At 36.5% G+C, this 24807-nt stretch overlaps 1 protein-coding gene across 1 annotated transcript; it reads left to right on the top strand.

Moving 5' to 3' along the window:
- The first annotated feature begins 4006 nt into the window (after positions 1-4006).
- Positions 4007-23966, top strand: stk36 (serine/threonine kinase 36 (fused homolog, Drosophila)). Its single transcript, XM_038289106.1, has 19 exons — positions 4007-4270; positions 4346-4486; positions 4620-4697; positions 6831-6961; positions 7040-7289; positions 10963-11056; positions 12012-12187; positions 12266-12435; positions 12516-12621; positions 15470-15601; positions 17784-17960; positions 18045-18136; positions 18234-18297; positions 18518-18616; positions 18711-18785; positions 18882-18999; positions 19071-19197; positions 21587-21767; positions 21971-23966. Exons 1-19 carry the CDS (start codon positions 4187-4189, stop codon positions 22841-22843), a joined length of 3168 nt encoding a protein of 1055 aa, XP_038145034.1. The 5' UTR covers positions 4007-4186; the 3' UTR covers positions 22844-23966.
- The last annotated feature ends 841 nt before the right edge of the window (positions 23967-24807 follow it).

Below are 24807 nucleotides of genomic sequence, written 5' to 3'. Positions count from 1 at the left end.
ACTCACAACTACAACTGAATCCTACTGCATCCTTGGAATGAACAAGACTGATTTGGATAGGGGGTGTTTTTTTCCCCCAGCTTGATTTGCACAGTTAGTTTGGGATGCCTTGGAATTACATTTGTGTTAAAATAAAAGAACTAATTGGACAAACTTGGTTCGGATGGGAAAATTAGTTAAAGAAATGAATGCAAAAAAAAAAGGCTGAAACTATTGTTTAGTAATCTGCCTCTGCAGGTATTTGCCAGGCGGTATAAACTGTATGAAATGCGAGGATGAAGAAGCGCATGTTGTTCATGTGAAGCACTTGCGCCCCTTGGCGGATAATTGAAGGAACAGATACTTCCTTTGGCTAAAAATGAGGATGGGTGGAAGCTGGGACACCAGTAAGCCTCCTGTACTTTACAAATAATGAACAACACAGAATAAATTAAAAACGTGTTACTTATTATCAGTCAATTACCTATTTTATAACCCAAGGCTATAATTTACCAAACCTTTTATCTACTTCGTTCCCATGATGAATTAATCAAATACTGCATCTCTCACAGCAACAGCTGATATTAACAATGATAACACAAATTTAAATAATTATGCTGTCTGTTTAAAACAAAATATACACATATATGTGTATACACATGTAGTGAATTTTATTAAAAATATAATATTCTGCTTTTTGTATCTCTGCTTCTGTCTCCTTGAACCCCAGTCGGACTCAGCAGATGGCACTGAGCCTGGTTCTGCTGGAGGTTTCTTCCTGTTAAAAGGGAGTTTTTCCTCTCCACTGTCGCTACAAGCATGCTTAGTGTGAGGGATTGCCTTCGAGTCAATGAGTCGATGCAATCAACTGGTTTTCCTTACAGTAGATAGAAAACTTTGAATCAATTTGACAGTATGATCTGGTGAACTATAAAGTGCCTTGAGATGACTTGTGTTGTGAATTGGCGCTATATAAATGAACTGAATTGAATTGAATTATTCCCTTATTTAATTGAATTACTGAAAACAGAAATCAACCTTGGCATAATATTTTAACTATATGATCATTACCCCTGTTTCACATCCATCTTATACATACTTCACCTCTCAGCTGAAGCATCCTTTTTAAACTTTTTCTAAAGTATATAGAGGTTTATTTCAGGTCACCACCAAAAGTTTACGTTATTTCACTCATTGTATAAAATACATAGAAAGTCTCAGTTTACTTCTCTATAGCTTACCTGTCTGAGGAAAGTTTGCCCAACTGTCAGCTCTTAGATTTCTATTTCTAGTGTTTGTTTCTTTATGTATATTTTGGTTCATTGTCACGTTGCAGGATCTGGCTTCAGCTTTAATTTTTCACAGGTAATTTTACAGGTGACTTCTACCTAAATGAAGATGGGCCTGGTCTTATTTCATCTTATTTTTCTGAGATTGGCACCTGATTTCATAGCAAAGCCACTAACCTATATTTTTTATCTTTCAATTGAATCCACAGTTCAAATGGGATTCAACTGAAAGATGAGTGTGTGTCCTGTTTTGATCTAATTGTGTGAAACACATAAGAGCATCAAGTAATGCTTTTTGCGTTCCAGTGATCGGTATTACTTTCTGTCCCAAAATGTCTGCTCCGAATTTGGAAGAAAGGCTTTTGCCTATCAAGCCACAACATTGAGCGTTTGGCAGGTTTGAAGCTTGATGTCTACAAGTAATTTAATACTAGATTGACAGTCTTAGATATTACTTCTTAGAATTGTTGTTTTAATTCTGTCTGATGTCACTTTTTACAGATAGTTTTAATTTTTTCAAAAAGTTTTATGTGGATGTTTTTTACATATAATGTTTTACATGCAGTGTTTTTTTAACTTTTCTTTAAGAGATATCTTTCAAAAAAATATGTTGTTCATCTTAATGGTGATTTTCTTGTTTAAATTAACTTTTAATAGTGAATAATAATAAGATGAACTGGTCAGTCTTCCACCTCCTTGCTTCATGGCTGTATGAGAGCATTTTCCTGTACTGCTGTGTTTGGTTTATAGAAACTATGTGCGACATCTTGTGGTGAACAGCGACACTGCACCCTTTCTTTTAGAACAGCACAACTAATCACTTCATCCTGTCATTCTGAGACCACCACAGGAGTTATTTCTGAATTATCAGTAGTATCATTATGGTCCTACATCAAACCATAGGGTTTCCTAGCAGTCCTGTCGCTTTTTTTGTTTGTTTTTTCAAAACGGTGATGCTGAAAACAGTGTCCCACTTTTTTTATATATTCGTCTTGCAAACATGTCTTATAATGGCCAAGAACTCCGGAAATTTGGGCGTGATAGAACAAATTATGGCAGGGTAAACCTAATAGAATATGAGCATTCTTTTATGAATCTATACCACTGGCTTAACTTTCTGAAGGACTGGTGTGGACATGTCCCCACCAACTTTGGGCATGGAGGGGACAGTCCCCACCAATAATCTATGCTTGTCTCCCCCTAATTTACTATAGCCAACAGTTACTGGGGTTAGGTGCAACTAACTGTGTTCAGAGCATTTTCAGTCCGTTGGGCTTCTCAGAGGACCATTACAAATTAAAATTAACACATATCTGTTGTTTTCTTATTGTACAAAGAATCAGACCGCAGAGCTTCTAGATATCTTGGAAATAAGTTTCTGTGGCATCATTATATTGGTAGAAAGGTTCATAAATCTGTTTTTAAGCAGAGCAGAGACACAATTAGGCACAACTGCAGATTTAAAGGTGAAACACATTTACTGGGATATGAAACATGCACTAAATATATCTCCAAGTTTACAAGAAAAAATATGCCGTGCTATAATAAAATTCAACATCTTTTGTAGTTCAGCAAGACTCAGAAATAGCTGTGCCAGCCAACCCAGAGAGGGCCAGATTCACAGGAAAGAGACTTAAAATATAAGAAACCTGCAAGAATTAAAGCACAAATAATAAAAATCAGTGTATAAATGATTTTTGAAATATAAGGTTCAATACATAGACCTGGGCTGTCGATGACATATGGGACAGCCCATTTTGCTGCTTGTGAAGGAGGAAAATCACTGATGGAGCTTAAAGGGAAGCCATGCAGGGATGGATGGATGGATGGAATGGAAGTTGTGTTTATACTAGAGATGCATGATATATTGATGTTGGCATCACTATCGGCTGTTATTCATAATTTTTTATACATTAATGTTTTTGAGACCTTTATGAATAATGCACTAAAGGCAGGCATCTGTCTATAGCTAAATATCAGTGTATTGTGGTACTCTTGTGTTCTCAACAACAGGAAATCATTCAATAAATATACATATAAATGTACATATAAACCCTATTGAAAGCGTTCGGGTTGAGTAGCTGTAGGTATATCAGCCCCAACCCTTAGAGCACCCTTACCAACTTTTACCTCAAAGTTACACCCTTGATCTATACAATGGTTATAGGTTCCAACGTATTTTGCTATCGGTCCTGATGCATTTTTAATGCATTTTGAATTACTGATTCTGCAAATATACATTTATTTAAGAATGTAATGTAAATAAAATAAAAAAAAATAAAAGTTATAAATGCAAAGAAGCAGTAGTTTGGCAAATATTAGCCAAAATATGCGTTCATATTACTTCTACTTTGCTTTTATAACCAAAAAACAAGAACATATGTCTGTATTAATATTAATATAGGTGCAACAAAGCCCACTAGAGTCTCATTTATTATGAGTGGTTGCAGTCTCTACCACAAGGCGCTTTGTTTTCCTTACGAGCCCTGTTGATAGGGACGCAGCGACTGTTGCTAGGCTCAGGGTCCATTGTCCAATTTTCTGTCCAAACAAATGCCAGATTGAAAATTCTTATTTTGTTGTAAAATTATGTAAAAGGAGCTGTCTATTTATTGATATCCTGGCGTTAACAGGGCACATTGATGAATTCTAAATAGCCTGAATTACATATAAAACTTAACGTTTTTTGAATTATCTTTTTTACAGTAGGCAGTTAGGTCGGTCAGCTTCATCCTGTGCATCTGCAGTTACTCAAAAAATAGTTTGAGTTTTGCAAACCTTCAATTTTAACAAAAACCTACAGTATATAAGTATTTTTTCTCACAAAAATTAATTTTACTGTAATTTGCTTGTATTTACTCCTAGCATTTATTGCTAACTTGTCGAGTTTCCGTTCGTTTGGGTTGAAACGGTTAGAGATGGATTCCTATCACGTTCTGAACCTGGTGGGTGAAGGCTCCTACGGCAGAGTTTATAAAGGGAGGAAAAAGTTCACCGGTCAGGTAAAAGGTTTCTTTATCAAACCGTTTTTATTGGTCATGGTTGCTTGGCTCACCGGTGGTATCGGTTTCTCTCAGGTTGTGGCTCTAAAGTTTATGCCGAAAGTGGGTCGGTCTGAGAAGGAGCTGCGAAATCTGAAGAGGGAAATAGAAATAATGAGAGACCTCCAGCATCCAAATATAGTCCAGCTCTTTGACAGTTTTGAGACTGAAACAGAGGTATTATTTGCTTTTTTGTCTGTTTGTTTCTTTCTTTTTTTCAGAAAAAAAAAATCATGTTTCTATTTCGAAGAAGTTCAGTGTATCTGGTTTACTAATGCTTAATCAGAAATGCCATGTTTCTCTGCAACAGGTTGTGGTTGTAACTGAATATGCAGAAGGCCAATTGTTCCAGATTTTGGAGGATGATGGAAACTTACCAGAGAAGCAGGTATTCAGTAACAATTTAAAGATTATGTGTTTATAGAGGGTTGGTGGGGCTCTGAAACTCAGAGGGATTTTAACTGAGGATTTTCAAAGAAATAATTTAATAATTGATTAATAATTGAATTATTAATAATTCCTGTTAAGTTAAACATTATATTCAATATTGAATAATCAAATCATAAAACCAGACCTTTTATTAGAGATCAATTCTTAATTTATAGAATTCAGGCAATGGGTTTAATAGTTATTTTTACATGGATACCGTCACATATAGGAGTAAAAGGAAATGAGTTGGCAGATAAATATGCAAAATAAGCCACGAAAAATAATTATACTGATATAATGATACCATTTAGTAAAAAAAAAAAAAAAAACATTAAATCTATTATTAAACAAAAGGTTACGGAAAGATGGCAGAAGCAGTGGGAAGAGGATAGAACGGGAAGGTGGCTTTACAGTATTCATAGAAAAGTTGGTAGAATGAGGAGAACAGGATGAAATAGAAAAGAGGAGCACAAACTTTTTCACTTTTACTTGAGTAAAGAGGTCAAGTTGATTGAGTGTTTTTAAACTGCAGGAGCTATACTTCTACTTAATTAACAAATGTGTGTACTTTTGACACCACTGCCCGTTATAGTGACAAGATCTATTCTGTTCCATTCTATTCTTCATTGAATCCAAATATAAACACTTACCAAAGATATCCTAAACACTTTCTTTTTTAAGACAAAAGAGCAATAACTTTATTGAGAAATGTACATTTAAAATGTACAAAGTTAGCACCTCAGAAAGGTTTTGCGCCTCAGTCAGGTTGATGTGAGACTATTTAAACAGCACCGTTTGACTGTGAAATAGAAATATTCAAACAGTCAACAGTTTGAATTACTAACCAAACAAGTTTTAACTTTATATGATTATCCTGCTGTTTCATAGCTGTTATTATTATGGTGTTACCATTTTTTATAGTATGTAAAGTAGTTTGTATAATGAATACTAACAGTACTACATATACAGTATACTGTACGTCTTGTCATCAGAGAATGTTATGGATGGTACATATAGAATAAATGTAGGGCTTAAACACTTAATCAGTTTAATGTTGATTAATTGATTATTGAAACAATCACCAACTAATTTAGTAATCAACTAATCATTAACTGAAGTGTAGAAACTCTAAAACAGACCTTTAGCTTACAGAGCAACCCACCTTGAGCAGTAATTATACTAATATTGTAAAAAAAAAAATATATATATAAATATATATATAAACATTTTGCATTTAAGATTGAAAGAACTTTTTCGTCCGTCAATACGCTCTATCCAGAACTCCTCAACTGGAAAAGTTGGAGTTTCTACTCGTTTAATTTCATACAAAGATCTTCTGTAAGGAACCTTTAGCTATAAGAATTTTAATTGGTTAATCGAAAAAATTGTCGACACATTAAAAAATTTGCAAAATAATCGTTAGTTGCAGCCCTAAATAAATGCTTCAAAAATCAAAGTATTATAATGAATAATTACTAGTTTGATGCTCTGTATAAATAGAAAGAGATCCTAATGGTGATGTTGTTGAAGAAGGCTTTTGGTATAAGTTTTTATTTTCTAATGTTTGGTGAACATCTTAATAAAGGGGAGTGGCGGCCTAGTGGTTAGAGCATTGCGCTTGGGTCTGTGACAGTGCAACGGTAATAAAGTTAAATTCTATTCTAAGGTGTATCGCTGAAATATATATTTTTTCATTCAGTGGAAGTCTAATTAAACCAGACTTTTAATGAAGGTTTCCTTGTTTCCATAGTTTATATTTAAATAATAGTTTGACATTTTAATAGATTTTTGATTGTTTGGCTAATTCACTCTCATGTATAATCAGATATAGGGTGGATACAGACATATCTACCCAAAGATGGAGGCTCATTTTTCATGTTTGGTATTGTTGCAGGTTTTTATCTTTATTCAGGTTCTAGATTTTCCATGCTAATATTTTTTTTCTGCAGAATATGCCGCCATGATCAGGTGATGATGCATGAAGTTGATTGATCTGTGCTAATTAACTTCCCTGTCAGATCATGGACTCCAGTGATTAGATCTACTTCGATTGGTTGTGTATAATCCATTTGATTACTCACCCTTCCTTAAGGTGCAGGGGATTGCATGCCAGCTGGTCTCTGCTCTGTATTATTTACACTCCCATCGCATCCTTCACCGAGACATGAAGCCACAGAACATCCTGTTAGGAAAAAGTGGTGTAGTGAAGCTCTGTGACTTTGGGTACGGTAACCTTCCTTCTTTTAATGTTTGAAAAAGCGGTATTTCCATCCTTTGTATTTAATCCAGTTCTTATTCCAGGTTTGCCAGAGCAATGAGTGTCTCCACCCTGGTCCTGACTTCCATCAAGGGAACGCCGCTGTATATGTCTCCTGAGATTGTTGAGGAGAAGCCGTATGACCACACTGCTGATCTCTGGGCTCTGGGCTGCATTTTGTATGAACTCCACACGGGGGTGCCACCATTCTACACTAACTCCATCTTCCACTTGGTTCAGCTGATTGTGAGAGAACAGATCAGGTGGCCGGACACCATGAGCGACAGCTGCATGGTATAGGAAAGCCAAATTCCTTTTATCAACAAAACAACACTAATACTGTTCTGTTTTGTTATTTGATATATCATCAATCATCTGACATTTTTAGATGTCTTTATGTTTTTCTCTCTCTGATTATTTAATTAAAAACTTGGACTGAATTAGGACAAACTTTATAGGTTTAAAAGGGCCAACATTATGCTAAATTCATTTCTTTTTTAATTTCAAACTATGTTATAATGTTGTTCCTTCATTAAAATCAGGCACAAAGTGGTAATTTGAGCCCCTCCAAGAGCAGTGAAACAAATTCTCATTTTCTCTGATCAGGCAGGTCTGATCCGAGGCAGAGAGTGATGATTCTGGCTTAAAGTTAAGACAGAGTGGCTGTTTTAGCACTAATCCACGCGAAGCAACAAATTTTTATTTTTTTTGTTAATTTCTATGTCGTAAAAAAAAATTTGCTTTGGCTGTGAGAGATCTTAGACTTTGTTCAGCCTTCAGAAGTGGTCTGATACAGTAATATCATAAAATGAGCGACTGGAGAGGCAGCTTAACTTTGAAGGCAAAGGTTTTTCTTTTGGGTTGGAAGAAAACTATGTTTTATACTACTCACATAGTTCTACATTTATTATTTCATCATTTATTTGTCTATTGGGGACTTTGAAAGAGTTAAAAAAAATAATATAAAACTTTTGATAGCATTATGTTAACTCTTGTTTGCCACTATGTAACAAACCATATTTTGCCAACAGCCAAGATAGTGTTTGCATTTTTGTTTGTTTGCCTTCATTAATATTCAGAAATTCTAATTTCCAAGCTGCGAAAATTCATGGAGGAAGGATTTGATATTGTAAACATTTGCCAGGTAGAAAGCAGTTTTCCTAAATTGGAAAGTCATCTGCAACTTTTACAGCTTTTTTGGCACTTCTGAAAGTATTTTTTCATTGTTGTCAAAAGCAGGCATCAGTGAATGTAACATTAATTTATGAGCAGAAGCACACTTAGTTGAGACTTTGGTAATTGGAAATGAACGTGTTAGCTTCATTGGCTGGCAGACATGGCAGTTGTAGCCGATTTCATCAACAGGTACTAGTTCTGGGTTAGCAGCAGGTTACATCCTTACAGGACAGCAGAGGGGGGAAGCTTAAGCCACATAATACATCACCAGAAGTGTATTTTGCTTTTTAACATCTTTTAAAGGTTTTAAACTTCATTGCATTTTTTTATGTCTGTGGCAATTAAAGCTACAGTGTGTAATAATTACAGGGATATACAGTCAGAAATGTAATATATTATACATAACTATGTTATTTATCATCATCTACGAGCTCAGCCTCTTAACCTTAATATTTGTGTTGCCTTAGAATTCGTTATTTATAATTACATAGGAGCGGGTCTCGCAGCCATGGAGGCAGACATCTTTGCGCTACGGCAGCGCAGAGCCAACAAACTAGCGATTGCGAGATCGCCAAAACGTCACAACGATGTAGAAAAAATAACGGGTATATTTATTATCTTAAGTCTACATGAAATCTATACCCTACACAGACTAATGAAATACTATCTGTAAAATTATCTATGTAAACAAACCTCATCACTTGAGAAGGTAGGTGATGCGGACGTCGTGGAAGACATTTTGTCCAGTAACGCTCGCCGTACTGTTTGGGGGGAGAAGCGGTGGGGGGGTTCATGTTGCTGCAGTCTGCAGTCTGACTGCTAGATGTCGCTAAAAGTTACACACTGTAGCTTTAAGATTGTAAAATAGATTAAACTTCCCTAATTAGCAGTGCTGGTTGAAAATCTCGGTCCAGACGGCATCTTTCCATGAACAGATACAGAATTTACTTTGCAGTCATAGGAAAGTTATGTGGTTTATACAATGGCTGTCTATTTTTATATATATTAACAGTGACATTTCCAGTGTAAATGTGTTTAACATAATGTTTTTTCACAGGACTTTGCAAACAAGGCAAATAAATGCTGCAGAGAATGTGTTAAGTAGTTGGAGTTCCCCAAGTACATGAATGCAACATGGAATGAGACATCTCCAGCGCTGCTGCAAGCTGTCAATCACGTTTCCCCGCCCACTCCTGTCAGATTGGGGTCAAAATCTGAATTTGAAACTAAAAAAAGAAATTGATTTGATTCTGAAACTATAACATTTAAAACTGCAATAAAGAAAAGAGATAAAAAAGAAAAAGTGTAATTAAAATACAAAACTGAATTTAGATTCAATTCTTATTATTTTGCTTGCTTTTTTAGTTTCTCACATTATAAGGTAAAATTTGACATTAAATATCAACTTCTATTTTTTCCGTGTTTAACTTTAATCTTTCAATTTTGACCCCTTTCTGACTGCATAAATCACCTTCAACATATAGATATTGTGATATGTTTATTAAAAAAAAAAAAAATCCAAAGAGTCTACCAATAGAAGTGAAGGCTGCACTTCTCTTACTTATTGCAGAACTGATTTTCCTCCTTTGACTGGATAAAACCTTTTTCCTGTTTCATGGTATTTCATTTTTTTTTAATATTCAGCTTTAGTTATTTTTATCATTTTATTCTTTTTACTTTTCTTGATAGGATTTTGAGATAAACTACGTATTTCAGGCAAACTATACTTTATATTTAGTATCACCTTTATTATTTTTGAATAATGATAATTAATACCTTTAACTACATGGCCCTGAACTTCCATCTTTTTCACAGTCTCTCTCAAAGCCAGTAGAACATGCAATCTGCTCTTTTTAAATGGGCGGGACCAAACTGGTCGATAATCTGCACCATGCCCAATTATGCCATGAGAAATTTATCCCCTTTATATTAACCCCTTGATGCCTGTTGCTGCAAATCACACAAACAATTAGTATTTTGCCAAAGGTCACGATTATGTCTGTATTTTCCCCAATTCCAGTTATTGCACATTCAGTTCAGACCTACAGTAGGAAACTTTGTCAAGCACTTGTTTCTGGTACGGCTGGTCCCTGCTGTGTTTGGTATTATTCTCTGACACAACTGTTGTCTGAATTTATTTTATCCCTAAAAATTATCCCTTAAGTTTGATTTTTCTTCTTTTTTTTGGTGTGTGCAATAAGCTAAGTAACAATCTCAATTTGGCATTTACTTAAAAGGCATAAACACACAACAAAGCTAACATAGTTGTATATAAGTCAGAGTTAATATTATAATCAGAAATATACTGTAAAGAAATATAAAAAAAAACACTTATATACAGTCTTCTTAAATAAAGTGCCAATCATTTTAATTTGAGAGCAACTTAAACAATCTCTTTTTTGAAATAGAGCTGAGAAACTAATACAAATAAAATTTCTAGTACTCTTCACATGAGTGCAATTTTGTTTTCTGGATTTTACTAGGAGAAAAAAAGTACATTGTCAACCGGTGAATGTTATGAATTAAATTCAAGGATGATCCTAAGAAGCCTGAGTGTGGACCAAATGAAAATGGCCTGCTTCCTTTAGACCAAACAGCAGAGGTTCATATCAGTGATTCTGAAACTACCATTGACATCATCATGATAGTATAGAGCCAATACTGAAACCAACAGGTCAATCTGAACCCCCCCCAACCCCACGCCCGGCCCACATCATCCATCCACACCCCAAGCCTGTACACACAAACTATCAAGAACCAATTAAACAATTCATTCTGTTTTTGTTCTCAGAGTTTCCTGAAAGGTTTGCTGACTAAAGACCCACAGAGACGTTTGTCATGGCCAGACCTCTTGCACAATCCTTTTGTTGCTGATGGTGTTTTAGGTAACACTTATTTATTTTATCATCTAATCCAATCTTAATCCCCAAAGATTTATCCTTTCTAAAAATGAATCCTTGTCTTTAAAACATTGTTGGTATACATGAGTATACATTTCCTCCTAAGGTTATACCTTAAAATGCTTTCCAAGCAACATTGTAAAAAAATAATAATAATAATAAATTCCGCTTTTCTGTGTTTTGGAGTTGATGAACGCTTTTTTTGTTCCAAAAACCAAGCAATATTCTCTCATATGGCTTCCTTTAAACGTACATCCGCTTGAAGGTGGCAACTGAACAGTGGCCGAGGAGTGGAAATACATGACAGCAAATTCAATTGAATTTATAAATACTTTATTAATCCCATAGATGAATTAAGTTTTACAGTATCTCTTTTTTTTTTCTAAGCACGTGTTGTTGATGTTGATACTGTAGCTGATTACCTCATGCCTAAGGTCCACCTGGATGTCCATTATTCTTGCTATTTGCAGCATATTTTTTTGCCTGTTTTTGTGTGTCAGCTTCAAGTAATCTGCAGAAAAGCATCTGCAGTGGGTTTTGTGTTTGCAACATTTTTCCATGTTGCTGCTCTCTTTTTTCTATTATTGCAGCATTTCTCATTTGCAGCTTTTTCTTTTCTTTGCAGATTTTTTTCTTATGTTTTTTTTTTTATAATGCGTTTGGTAGGAAGCTTTGAATTTGCTGTAAAGTTATGTTTTTATGCCGTGTTTACTCCTCTCTGCCACAGTATAATTTAGTGAAATTATTTACCATGGTTGATGTATTAAAAAAATTTTATTAGTGGAGCGATACTTCATAATAATACTGTAAAACTAGAAATAACAGTCTAGTGAAACATCTTCTAAAAGTACTTTTTAAAAAACTTAAGTAAACCTAACTAATTTTAACAAGTTACTACTGATTTCTACTCAGTTAATACTTATTTCTATGTTGCTGGCAGTATTGTCGCCCACAAACCTCTTCAGCCCCTTGACAGTCACACCCAGCCCAGATGTCATGGCGCTGAAACTGAAGCAAGTGGCAGAAAAGTCAGCACCGGCATCAGGGGAGAGCAGGTTTCTGAGAAAAGTCAGGGATCAGCTGGAGAACAAAAAGAAAGAGGCTGACGGTGGAAAAGTGAGTCAGCGGTTATTTAAATTGTTTTGTTTTATAAATGATTTTGCAGCGCCCATTAAAACTGGTGTATTTTAACAGAACAAGAAGGATGAAAGTGAAAAGATGGACCCCGCTATTGCTTTAGCATCACCTAATGTGTGCCTCATCGACGCCTGGTCCTGTGAAGCTACCGGTGCTTCTGGCCAGCTTGTTGGGGCAGCTGCCAGTCAGAGCATGACTCTGAAGAGCAGAGCTACATCAAAACAAAGGTCTTTTTCTGGAGGCTTACAAGTTTGACAAATTAATGTCAAGCAGACATTGTTAATATTTGTTGTCCTTCTCTCATCAGAGGTCAGATCAGCAGAGATTATGAACAGGAGTTTCCCTCTGTGGAGGTCGGGCCCAGACTTGTTCGAAGAGGGAGTAAAGACAGAGCTGCTACGCTCTCCAGACAGGTCAGGATCATTCTCTCTGCTCGTGTCCATTGCCCTGCAATGCTTTTATATTTTTCTAATTTTTCTAATTAAAACAACAAAATTCAATATATTTTATAGGAATTTATTTCAATGGACTAGCAGTTGATAACTGCTTAGTGTTCCAGCTCTATGTTTATTTTTTGTGCCTGTGGATAATGGACTCCTGCCTCATCCTGCATGTGTTTGAAGAGACAGGAATTCTAACAGATTGTTCTCACTGACCTCATTTGTTTACAGGTGCTGGTCATAAAATTAGAATATCATGAAAAAGTAGATTGATTTCAGTAATTCCATTTAAAAAGTGAAACTTGTATATTATATTCATACATTACATACAAACTCATATTTCAGATGTTTATTTTGTTTAATTTTGATGATTACAAATGACAACAAATGAAAATCTCAAATTCATCATATCAGAAAATTAGAATATTACTGAAGACCAATAAAAACAAAGGATTTATAGAAATGTTGGCCAACTGAAAAGTATGAACATGAAAAGTATGAGCATGTACAGCACTCAGTATTTAGTTGGGCCTCCTTTGGCCTGTATTACTGCAGCAATGCGGCGTGGCATGGAGTCGATCAGTCTGTGGCACTGCTCAGGTGTTATGATAGCCCAGGTTGCTCTAATAGTGGCTTTTAGCTCTTCTGAATTGTTGGGTCTGGTGTATTGCATCTTCTTCTTCACAATACCCCATAGATTTTCTATGGGGTTAAGGTCAGGAGAGTTTGCTGGCCAATTAAGAACAGGGATACCATGGTCCTTCAACCAGGTACTGGTAGCTTTGGCACTGTGTGCAGGTGCCAAGTCCTGTTGGAAAATGAAATCTGCATCTCCGAAAAGTTGGTCAGCTGCAGGAAGCATGAAGTGCTCTAAAACTTCCTGGTATGTGGCTGCGTTGACCCTGGACCTCAGAAAACACAATGGACCAACACCAGCAGATGACATGGCACCCCAAACCATCACTGACTGTGGAAACTTTACACTGGACTTCAAGCAACGTGGATGAAGTGCCTCTCTTCTTTTCCTCCAGACTCTGGGACCTTGATTTCCAAAGGAAATGCAAAATTTACTTTCATCAGAGAACATGACTTTGGACCACTCACCAGCAGTCCAGTCCTGTTTCTCTTTAGCCCAGGCAAGACGCTTCTGACGCTGTCTGTGGTTCAAGAGTGGCTTGACACAAGGAATGCGACAGCAGAAACCCATGTCTTTCATACGTCTGTGTGTGGTGGTTCTTGAAGCACTCACTCCAGCTGCAGTCCACTCTTTGTGAATCTCCCCCACATTTTTGAATGGGTTTTGTTTCACAATCCTCTCCAGGGTGCGGTTATCTCTCTTGCTTGTACACTTTTTTCGACCACATCTTTTCCTTCCCTTCGCCTCTCTATTAATGTGCTTGGACACTGAGCTCTGTGAACAGCCAGCCTCTTTAGCGATGACCTTTTGTGTCTTGCCCTCCTTGTGCAAGGTGTCGATGGTCGTCTTTTGGACAACTGTCAAGTCAGCAGTCTTCCCCATGATTGTGTAGCCTATAGAACTAGACTGAAAGACCATTTAAAGGCTTTTGCAGGTGGTTTGAGTTAATTAGCTGATTAGAGTGTGGCACCAGGGGCCATCAATTTTGAACCTTTTCACAATATTCTAATTTTCTGATATGATGAATTTGAGATTTTCATTTGTTGTCATTTGTAATCATCAAAATTAAACAAAATAAACATCTGAAATATATGAGTTTGTATGTAATGTATGAATATAATATACAAGTTTCACTTTTTAAATGGAATTACTGAAATCAATCTACTTTTTCATGATATTCTAATTTTATGACCAGCACCTGTATGCATGACTAAAAGTCCTGTTCACACCTAAGTCAGCAGCCTAGTTTCCATAAACGATCAATTTGCGCAAAATTGCGAAAAATTGTAATTATAAAAATAAATGTTCTAAATGGAAATATACTGTCATTTTGAAAAAAACTAAAAAAATTTCATTAAAAAGTTTTTACGCTTTAATGGGTTGGTTTTTCGGCCATCTCTTATATTTCCCCAAAACTGCAATGGAAACACTTTTTTTTTGCATCAAATAAGTTACATTATATACAACTGGAGCTTACTGCCTCGTAAAAAGACAAAAAACAAAAAAAGAAAACCTCAGGTAGTTAGAGGATGATTGCGCAGCATATTTAGATGCATGAGGAGACTATATTTTTACTTTTAGTTCAAAACAAAGAGCGTAACGAGCACTAGACCCACGGCTGAAATATGGATTTATCTCATATGTTCACATCTGTCGCAACCATGTTGTTTTCGAGAGTTATTGGGTAAATGAAGTTGTTCACAGGCAATTTTAATCATATTTCTTATGTAATGGAAATACCTCAATTGTTAAAAACTTGCATTTTTGAAATTAGCAGAATATCAATGAAGTTTTACTCACATTTGTAATGGAAACACAGCTTCCAAGTATCTGTGATCTCACCTTGCTCCACTTACATGGACAGGTCGTTTTAGGTTTGCGGTTGTGCGTTTTTGTTTTGTTGGTTATTTTCCCCTCCATTTCTGTACGACATTGTGAACAGAACAGAATTCTGTGCATAGAATCTCCTTTGTAATTTGTTGTAACAAATGTCCAAGTCCTTCATACCTCACTATATCATTTTTTCATCTATTCCTCAATTATCAAATGAATTGTTTTACTTCCCAGTATTATGTGGCTGCAAAATGTTTAAATCTGATAGTTATAGAGGTGGGAATAATTTTGCAAGGCAACTTTTACCTTAATATAGTAATAATAATCGTCAAATTTTTTGTTTTGTTTTAGGATGTTGAGATTGAGAGATATTGGAAGAATCTTTTGCAAGAAACGGACCCCAGCAGGCAGCAGAAAAAGCTGCTAAACTACAAAGACATCATATATCAAATAAAATCCACCATTACGGCCTTTCAGGCTCAGGTAACTGGGTCAACATTGTTTAATAAATTCATAAGTCTGTCTTAAAGAGACTCACAACAAGCTAAAAAAGTTGGCCAAAATATGTAATGGGCTGATAACCCGGTTCGTTCTTACTGGATTAGGAACTCCAGAGTAAACACAGGAAGACTAGCATTAACAGTGTTGGTTTTTAGCGTATTGCATTTGACGGGTGTAAACGTAGGCAATGCCACACTGTGGCGCTGCCTCAAAGTTTTCATGAGCCATTATACATGAGATTTCTGTTGAAGCTAAAACATGCATTGGCTGGAGATCTACTGTTTACTCTATTAGCTAGAGCTAATCGTTAACAGAAGCTAACATTAAAGCAATATCAAATTGAAACAGTGGTGATTCTCATTGAAAACTTTTCAATTTCGTAAAATAATTGGTCAAATATGCATTGTTTAACTTCATAAATATTGCTATTAAAGTAAATCAAATGTACACTAAAAAGCACTTTGTTTAATAAGTATTTTGCACATTAATCAGCTGTTAAGCCAGCTTTCGGAGACAATATCTACTCTGGGGCAGCAGGAAGCCGACTGACAGTCTATGTGAAATCTCTTTTGGAATAAAGCATTAAGAAAGCAGAGCCCTGATTGGATAACAAGCAAACATCCATCACTTCCAGTAAGGCTAGGCCTCTTACAGGGTCTATGGAGCAGGGCTGGGCCGGGGGAGAGTTTACCTTCATGCTGATTGGCAGAACAAGCTAAAAGATTTTTGAGTAACAGTGACCAGACAGAGGGGAGGCTTTCCACATGAGACTCAAAAGCGATCATTCAAGTATCCGATTTTGGATCCGATACGACAGAAAATCGTGTTGGATGAGGTTATGGCATTTAGCACTCACTGAGAGTCAATGGGGTTGAACACAACCAGCACCAATTATTCCAAGGGGGCAGCGTAGCTCTCTCTGAGATGGACCGCAGGTCTATTTTAGTCAGGCTACGCAGCAATTCAGTGGCAATTTCATGGGTCTGACAGGAAGAGTGACATGGTTACAAAGTAAAAAACATCCGCTTTAGGGGAAAATACAACATAAAATCTATTAATCATAGGGAAAAGAGTCAGTTTTGGGGTTGCAAAGAGCATATATAGTAAGCGGGATAGACTCTAGCATACACAATGAAACATAAAAATGAAAGAATAGCCTACTTTAACCATTTTCTGTCCTAAACTCCTATCATGGGTAAAGTAGTGATCCTCTTTAAGCCTCACAAAAGCCACGAGGGACGAAAGCGCAACTTATCACTCTCCTCAGAAAAGGAAAAACAAAACTTCAGGACAGAAAATACATATAGTAAAATAGTCATCCTCCTTAAGTCTCCCAAAAACAAAATAACGAGGGGTAGATAGTACAGATAAGCGCAGTGCATCACTCTCCCTTTTATATGGAAAAAAGAAAGAAAATCTTTGTAAAACTTCACAGATCTCTCTCTAAGAATCACCTCTCTGCCTCAGTCAGCATATGAACCCTCCCACAGCCTTTATTGCTGCATTTCCTTTTCTTTAAATGTAGTCCCCATCATTTTTTTAAATGTAGGTCAATAAGATTATCTATCGGTTCTGGTTTCAGATGCTGCCCTGACTCGTTAAGTAGGGCTTTGCTTTATACAGTAGCTGCGCCACTGTTTTTACGTTTTAATTTTTTTTTTTATATATAACATTTCAGAATCTTTCCACGTCAAATTTTGGAGATGTTTTCATTCATTTTTGCCACAGAGACACAAGAGAAACAAATCTGCAAAGATCTGCTCACCCTCCTAGTCGGAGTTTCTCTATATGCAGTCAGTGTGACATGGAAAAAAAATCGGATTAGAGATTACAAACACAGACGCAACCGGTCTGTTCAGGCCTCAAGTCTGAACAGTCATCTTTTACTGAACTCTTGCCGTGGTTTCTAGAGTTTTTAATTTCAGAGGAAGACATTAAAAGGCATTGAAATTATGCATTTTATGTCTTCCAACATTTTTTAATACATTACATTATATTTAACAAAGAATTAACAACATGGATGCGTCCATCTAAAAATATTTAATTACATTAAAACATAACAGCTTAAAGTATTTTTACTGTTTTTTTATTTAAATAGAAAACAAAATTCTTAACTAAAGTCTTGGATCCCTTTTAGACATTATTGAAATCTTCTTCTGTACAGCTGACAGGCATTGGTGTAGTGAACGTGCAGCAGATTGAGCATCTACTAAAGGTCCTACAGAACATGATCCTGACTCCTGACCCTGAGAAGTCTCGCTACGTCACTTCTGAACTTGAACTACCGCAAGTGCTCTTCGATATGATCAGAGATTTTGTTTTAAGCTCTGATTTTGTGGAGGTAGTTTTTCTGTAGTAGATGCTAACCTAAAACCTTGGTTGTACAGTAATACTGCCTGACCTTTTTCCCGTTTTATCCTATTAGGAGGAGACGAGTGTGCTTACACTTGGAGAAATTATTAAATGTATTCTGATCTACTGGGAAAATCATTGTGATTGGGTGGAAGGAGAACCAAGGTCTGGTTTGACTTATTTGTCTTTCTGTGTAAAAAACAAATAAACAGAAAAACGACAGAGTGATTAATATAGGTTTTCTCCTGGTTTCATCTTGCAGGCTGGAGGAGCTCACTAAACCTTTCAAGACGATCCTCATCCGGCCTGATCTCAAGGCTGTGGCGGTGAGTGTCCTCCTAAATCAGTCAACTGTTTTTAAAATGTAAAGTAAAAATAAAAAACTTCTGATTTGTTATTTTAAAGTAAAACCTGATGGACTGTGTTAGTGTGATTGTTTTTATGCCTCTCATGGCCTATTTTCTTGTTTCTAGAAATGTATTATTACTTCAAGCTGCTCCTTGGGTCTTGTTTGATTCTGATGCATCTTCCTTTGTTCTTTTTCAGCCGCTTGCTGCTTCTGTTTTGTCTCTCTTCACTGAAAATTGTGTCGATGTTTTTGTTGAGCTGGACATTTTGACCTCCTTGCTGAAAACGGATCCCTCGGTATTTATATGAATTGAATGAGCAGCATGTTGTTCTCTGTAGTTCAGACCCTCCTGCAGTTGTCTGTAGTTTGTTTCTCTCTCTGCACCATTAGACACTGATGTTGCCTCCTCCTAGTTGGGGGCTGTATGATGGCCTCCTCTCTTTGCTCCTACACATACTGGCTGAGGTAAAATGTAAAAAAACACTTTCTTTACACATTTTCTGGAACAAATGTCCACTGGTTGACAGTGATTTGTCCGTTTTTTTTTGTTTTTTTCCTTAGCATGAGCATTCTTCATTGTCATCTGAGTTAAATCCCCTCCTGTTAGCAGACTTGTGGAAAAGGGTCGGTTCATCGCTCGCAAGCACAACACCAAACCTGGACTTCCTTTCAGCAGACGGTGAACTCCAACCCATAAAATATTTATTTCATGTAATACTTTTTTATGACTTATTTTCTTTTGTCTTTCAGGATTTTACTCCTTTCTGTCGATTTTGCAGTTTATCTTAACCAAGGATCCATTCTCATGCATTGCTCTGTTTTCTGATGAAACATCTAAATGTGTTTACACACTCTGCTGGCTGCTGGGCAACAACTGGTTAGTGTCTTACCATGCTCCATGACTTTTCCATCTGCCGGTCCAAAGTGATCTGCTGCAGATTCTGCAGATGAAACGAGACTAAAATTGAGTGAATATTTTTCATTATTGTTGCAAGCAAAGAACACGTTTTGTAAATGATGCTGTAAAAGGAAAAAAAAATGCAATCCAGAAATAAAACTTTGAAATAGATTTTTTTTTAAAGGTTTTGAGAGCGACTTTGCTGGAGGGTTGGTTCAAATGTATTTTTCATATTTTATATATTCTATTATTTTATTTATATTTCTCTTGCAGATCAAGTTTCCCGAATTGCATTCTTTTCAAATTGCATTTTCCAGATTGCACTCTCTTCACCTCTGGGGGCGGGCTTTCCTGTGGAGTTAAGAACAAAGACACATTTCTATTGGTCTGCATGGACGACTAGCAACATTATATTGTCAACGTTTGCATCATGAACAAGCTTTTTTATTGGGCTTGAAGTGAAGAATTGAGATCCATGAAAAACAATTTGAAAAAACTGCAATGTTAAAAACAATGATTTTAAAATAGAAAAATATAATATGAAAACTAAATAAAAAAAAATCAATGAAATAACAGAAGCTTAGCCAGCAGCATTATTAAAATGTTAAACCTCTGGATAGCATTTGTTTCTAGTGGTGTGTCGATAGAAAACTGATCACCTGTATTTTTCACCTGGCAGCGAGCAGAGGCTCCGCCTGCAGTGGATCTTCCTCTTTCATTCACATTGCGCAGCCTGAAGCAAATCCTAAGCACTGTGATCTGAAACTTTAGTGTTTCGAGAATAATGTGAAGTGTGCGTCTAGCAAAGAAAAAATGTATTTATCAATACACCGGGGTGTAAATATTTCAGAGATGCTGTACTGTCGCATCTCCAGCAAACAGTGGAGCAAATGTCTCAGTAAAAAAGCTGCAGGATGTATGTATTAAAAGAAAAAAGATTGGTGCCAGGAAAAGAGTTTTAGCGCCTCACTCAATCTTAAACACAGTGTAGAAACCAGAGGAACAAAACTGAGTTTTTGCATCCACTAAACAGCTAAATCTAAGCCAGGCTCTCAGGCCGTTTTACTCAGGAACTTATGATTGTTTTTTTTGTTTTTTTCAAATTTCCATTGACAATTCCTTTGCTTGCAACAATAATGGAACAACATTCAGTTGCTTTAACTTTAATTATTTATTAATATTTTTCATAATGGACCAACACCAAGTACTGCAACTGTGATGGGAAAAAAATAATGACCTTTTTTTTCAAATTAGAATATTATATTTTGATATGCGTTTCTATTACTGAGTCAATACTTTGTAGAACTGTATGTTTGCACCTAAGTGAAGTTGCCCCCCTCCAGAGATTCCCAAAAGTCATGCAGACCCCCAACTTCTTCAAATCGAACAAAAAATTGTCACTCAATTTTCCTATGTTTGTGCTTGAACGTGCAACAAATGTTTATTGGTTATTAACAAAGGTTAATAACACAAACAAAGGTTCAAAGGTCAACAAGCCTCAACTAAACCAAACTAAAATGGTTTTGAACATTTTTTTGTCCTGCAAAACCTTTCATTTACACTGGTTTTGTTTTTATATTACTGATGAAAGTTTAAAGGTCAAAAGGTTTAAACCTTTAAACAAAGCTAAAACGATTATTTCTTTTTTATTATTATTAATATTAAAAACATATTAGTAAAGAGTAAAAAAAAAAATAAGCAAATAAAATACTGTACAGTGTACCTGGAGATTAAATAACTACTATGCAGCTATGAACATTTTTACAGTAATGGATATTTGAAAATAGCAGCAACATCAGAGATGTGCAAAATAACAGCAGCATGTTATTTAACTGACTAAGGTAGAAACTGTTCAAAATCAGCATGAATGTAACAATTTATTGAGGTTGTTGTGTTTTTTATAATCTAATCCTGGTTTAAACATCTCTGTAGACCATCACTGGTCTTCTTGCTGCTGTTTTTCTGGTAATCTTTCAAATTTCTGAGTTTTTCACAGGAAAACAGGTTTTATAATTAGATTTGAATAACAAAGGTGGAAGATTTAGCTATATGTTCAGAAAGCAGCTGTTTGTACTAGATTGTTTTTTTAAAGTGGTATCAGAATAAAAGAGGCAGAAAACCACCTATTTTTTCTTCAAAAAATCTAAATAAATAATTATTTCATTTTCCTTACACTTCACTAAACTTTGTTTATAACTTAAAATCCAATTAGAATCTATTGAAATTTTTTGTTGTATCTTCATAAACGTGAAAATATTAAAAGGGTGTGAATACTTCTGAAGGGCGTGGTGAATGGGTTCATTTGCTGTTTGGGTTATGAATCACTGACCTATGTGAGCTAACAGCAGCATCTTTTTATACCCTGCAGTCTTCATTTCCTAGGCAGGCGTCCCTCCGGGAGCTCTGAGACGGAGCCGAGTCGCCACACTCTGTCCACATTGAGCTGCCACCTGCTTTGTTTTCCGTTTGCTCTGGACCTGCCGTCACCAACCTTGTCCACGGTCCTGCAGGTGTATGACAGCTGCCACGTCGCTTCCAGCCTCCTGCAGGTCAGGGCTTCCTAATGCTGCTGTAAAGACCTCCATGCCAAACTGAAGTCTGATGCAACACATGATAAGTGTTGCTCTGCTCACGTTCAACAAGCTCTGCTTTACAGTTTAACACCTTTGTGCTCCAGCGGACGGGCGAGAGCTGTTTGCTGTCAAATGATAGACGTCTGATGAATTGTTCTGTGATTTTGATGCCTTCACAGGTAATTCAGACATTCTCTCATTCTCTGCTGGAGCTGCCTCTCTCCCTGCTGAGCCGTTTAATGTTGTGTGATCCTGAGCACTCCATCTCCCATATTGGCGAAGGTGCTGGCTTTTTTTCATCACCTCAGACTCCTCTCACCAGAACTGCCAGCTCTCTCCTTTCCGACTTGCTGCAGCAGGATGTGCTGTGGGACTCTGCAGTGGAGCTGCTGAACCTGCTGTCCCAAGTGGCCCGCTGCTCCTCTCAGTTCGCCTCCCCTCTGATCCATGTCGAGGCCGCACCGCTGCAGCAGGCGCTGTCTCATCCATACAACCAGATGCGAGCTGCTGCTTGTAGATTCCTAGGAAACTTCAAACCTTTAAGACCTAATGAAGAAGGCACCCTGCAGGTGGATGTTTTCAGACGCATGATTAACTGTCTCATGGATTCCTGCCCGCAGGTGCGTCGAATGGCTTGCAGGGCTGTGGGGAACTGGCTGGGATACATTGCTGCAAAGTTTAAAATGGGAGGAAACTGCAGTGACACTTCAGGTAGAGACAGTGAGAACAATAATAGTAAACAGAGAAGCTTGCATATGGCAGCAGCCAGTGATTCATCTTTTAGTGAAGACGAGCAGAGAAGATGGACGGAGGAAGCTCGCAGATCGGCGGCCGCCCTCACCTGTCTGCTCTCTGACACTGATGCTGTAACACGGCGTCACTGCTGCAGAGCTCTAGGAAACTTGGTCAATGTTGACGGCGTTGTGTCCGTTTTGGAGGAGGGGGTGTACAGCTCCCTCCTCAGAGCAGCGCACAAAGATTCGGACGGCGCAGTGAGAAACGCTGCTGAAGCAGCCCTGAAGCTTTGCAGGGACCAGCAAGGAGTAAAATGAGCCACTGACGAGAAGGCAGGTGTCAGAACTACAGTGTCCTTTCATGTTTGTATAGTTGGACCAATACAGACGTCTCACATCCTTTGACTCTTTAGTAAATAAACAGTTGGTATGAAAAGAACAAAAGCATGGAAAACATAATTTTTCCTATATTTAAAATCAGAAGTGACTTGCTTGTGTTACTGTGCACACCTTTACAACAATTGTAACTGTTTTCATCAGTTGAATCCATCAGCTTTCCATCACACACCCTAATATTGTGGTTCTTTAGAACCATTCCTAATTTTACACACTTTAAGTCTTGTTCCGGGTGAAGGAAATGACCCCATTCCATGATGCTGCCCTCACTGAGCTTTACTGTGCAGTTTTTTAAAAGATTTAAGGCTTCCTTTAGGCTGAGATAAAGCTGTATTGTCTTTTAACCATATTCAGTCATTCAGAGATCGTCATTTTACTTAGAACCTAGCCTGCTCTTGCTGCACATTGCTGTAGGTCCTCTACTGTTACTGTTGGAGAAGGAGATCATTTTGATCCTTCATAAAAAGTCTGTGAAATGAAACTTAAGCTAAAAGGTGTCAATTATTTGGAATTCCTAGGAAAACTGACCTCTATCCCAAGTTAAATGGATTACCTTTAATTGATGCTGGTGTGCGCTGAAGAAGACCCGATACTGAAACTGCACCGTAGATCCTTCAGCAATTATAGTCCAGGTTTGCAAGCTTGCAAGACCAGAGGCCGCGTTTGTTCTCTTATAATGGAAAAAGTGAAATAAAATAATTTCTTTTGTTTCTATTTAAGCTGTACATGAGAACTGTGGTTAGGCTTTTAATATCCACTGTGTTTGTAAGATCTTGAATTTGATCAAAACCTTTTCTTTTGCTTTTCAGCTTTTTTTATCTATTTTACTTTTCCTTCAATTATTGGGAAGCTTTAAAGTAACTTTACGATGTTCATTTCAGCAGCACAAACAGATGTAAGAAAGGTTATAAAAGATCCAATCATTCTTTATTATTTTGAAATTTATCCTTTACCTTCTTTTTCTTTCTTTAAGTTAAAATATTAAAAGAGAAGTTCCAGGTAAATTATTCCTGGTTGTCACACTTTTTCTTGTATAAATTAGTCATTAATTATTCTTAGGTAAGTATTACTTTAGTAAGCTCCATCTAAGGATCATCTTATTTTTATTTGCAAGGCAGTGATAATAGATTATGATGTAGAAATTGAGTAGAACTTCTAAATTAACTATTATATATAAACAATAATGTTAAGAAACAGATGGGCTACTACTGATGCACTTCAATAAAGAAGGCGACTTCTTTTAGTAATTTATTCAAAATTAGTTTATGCATGTCAAATTGAGTGGAACTACATTATTTACAGGATTTTAAAATATCTCAATAATTTATAAAGAAAAAAAAAGAAGATATTTATGGCAAAAGAAAAAGTCGCCGTAAAAACTAACTCTTTCTCCAACTTTGAACACATCGCGGATGTTTGCTGCAGCGGAGCGACTTCCAGCTGTTTCCCATCTGTCTGCAGGCCCTCTGGGATTTTTAATCACTACTTTATTTTTTATCTGAACGGAATTTTATTTGTTTTTAGTTATTTTGTGTTTTAAAATATTTTTTTTAGCTCTAGTCTAAAAACTTTTTTTTAATGGCCTAATAACCTGCAGAGGAACCTCCGCGGCAGCCGCGTTTTAGATGATCGACGAACAAATAGTTTGATCCATTTTATTTACACCTCATTTGATTGAACAGAAAACTAAATAATACAATCTAAATATTTTTATTCTTTTTTCTTATTTTCTGTTTCATACCGTCATCTCTGGTGTCTCTTCGGAACGTTTTGAATCAACATTAAAAAAATGTTCTCAATGAGAATGAGAGAGAAAAACTATTTCAGATCAGTTTGTCTGTTTTAATTTGGTTAAAAAAAAAACACCTGAGTCCATTTTATTTTGG

The sequence above is a fragment of the Cyprinodon tularosa genome, unplaced genomic scaffold (assembly GCF_016077235.1).
Source record: "Cyprinodon tularosa strain WSP-4 unplaced genomic scaffold, ASM1607723v1 ctg263, whole genome shotgun sequence".
NCBI lineage: Eukaryota > Metazoa > Chordata > Actinopteri > Cyprinodontiformes > Cyprinodontidae > Cyprinodon > Cyprinodon tularosa.
The sequence above is the reverse complement of the archived record's forward strand: the minus strand, read 5'-3'. Positions and strand labels throughout refer to the sequence as shown.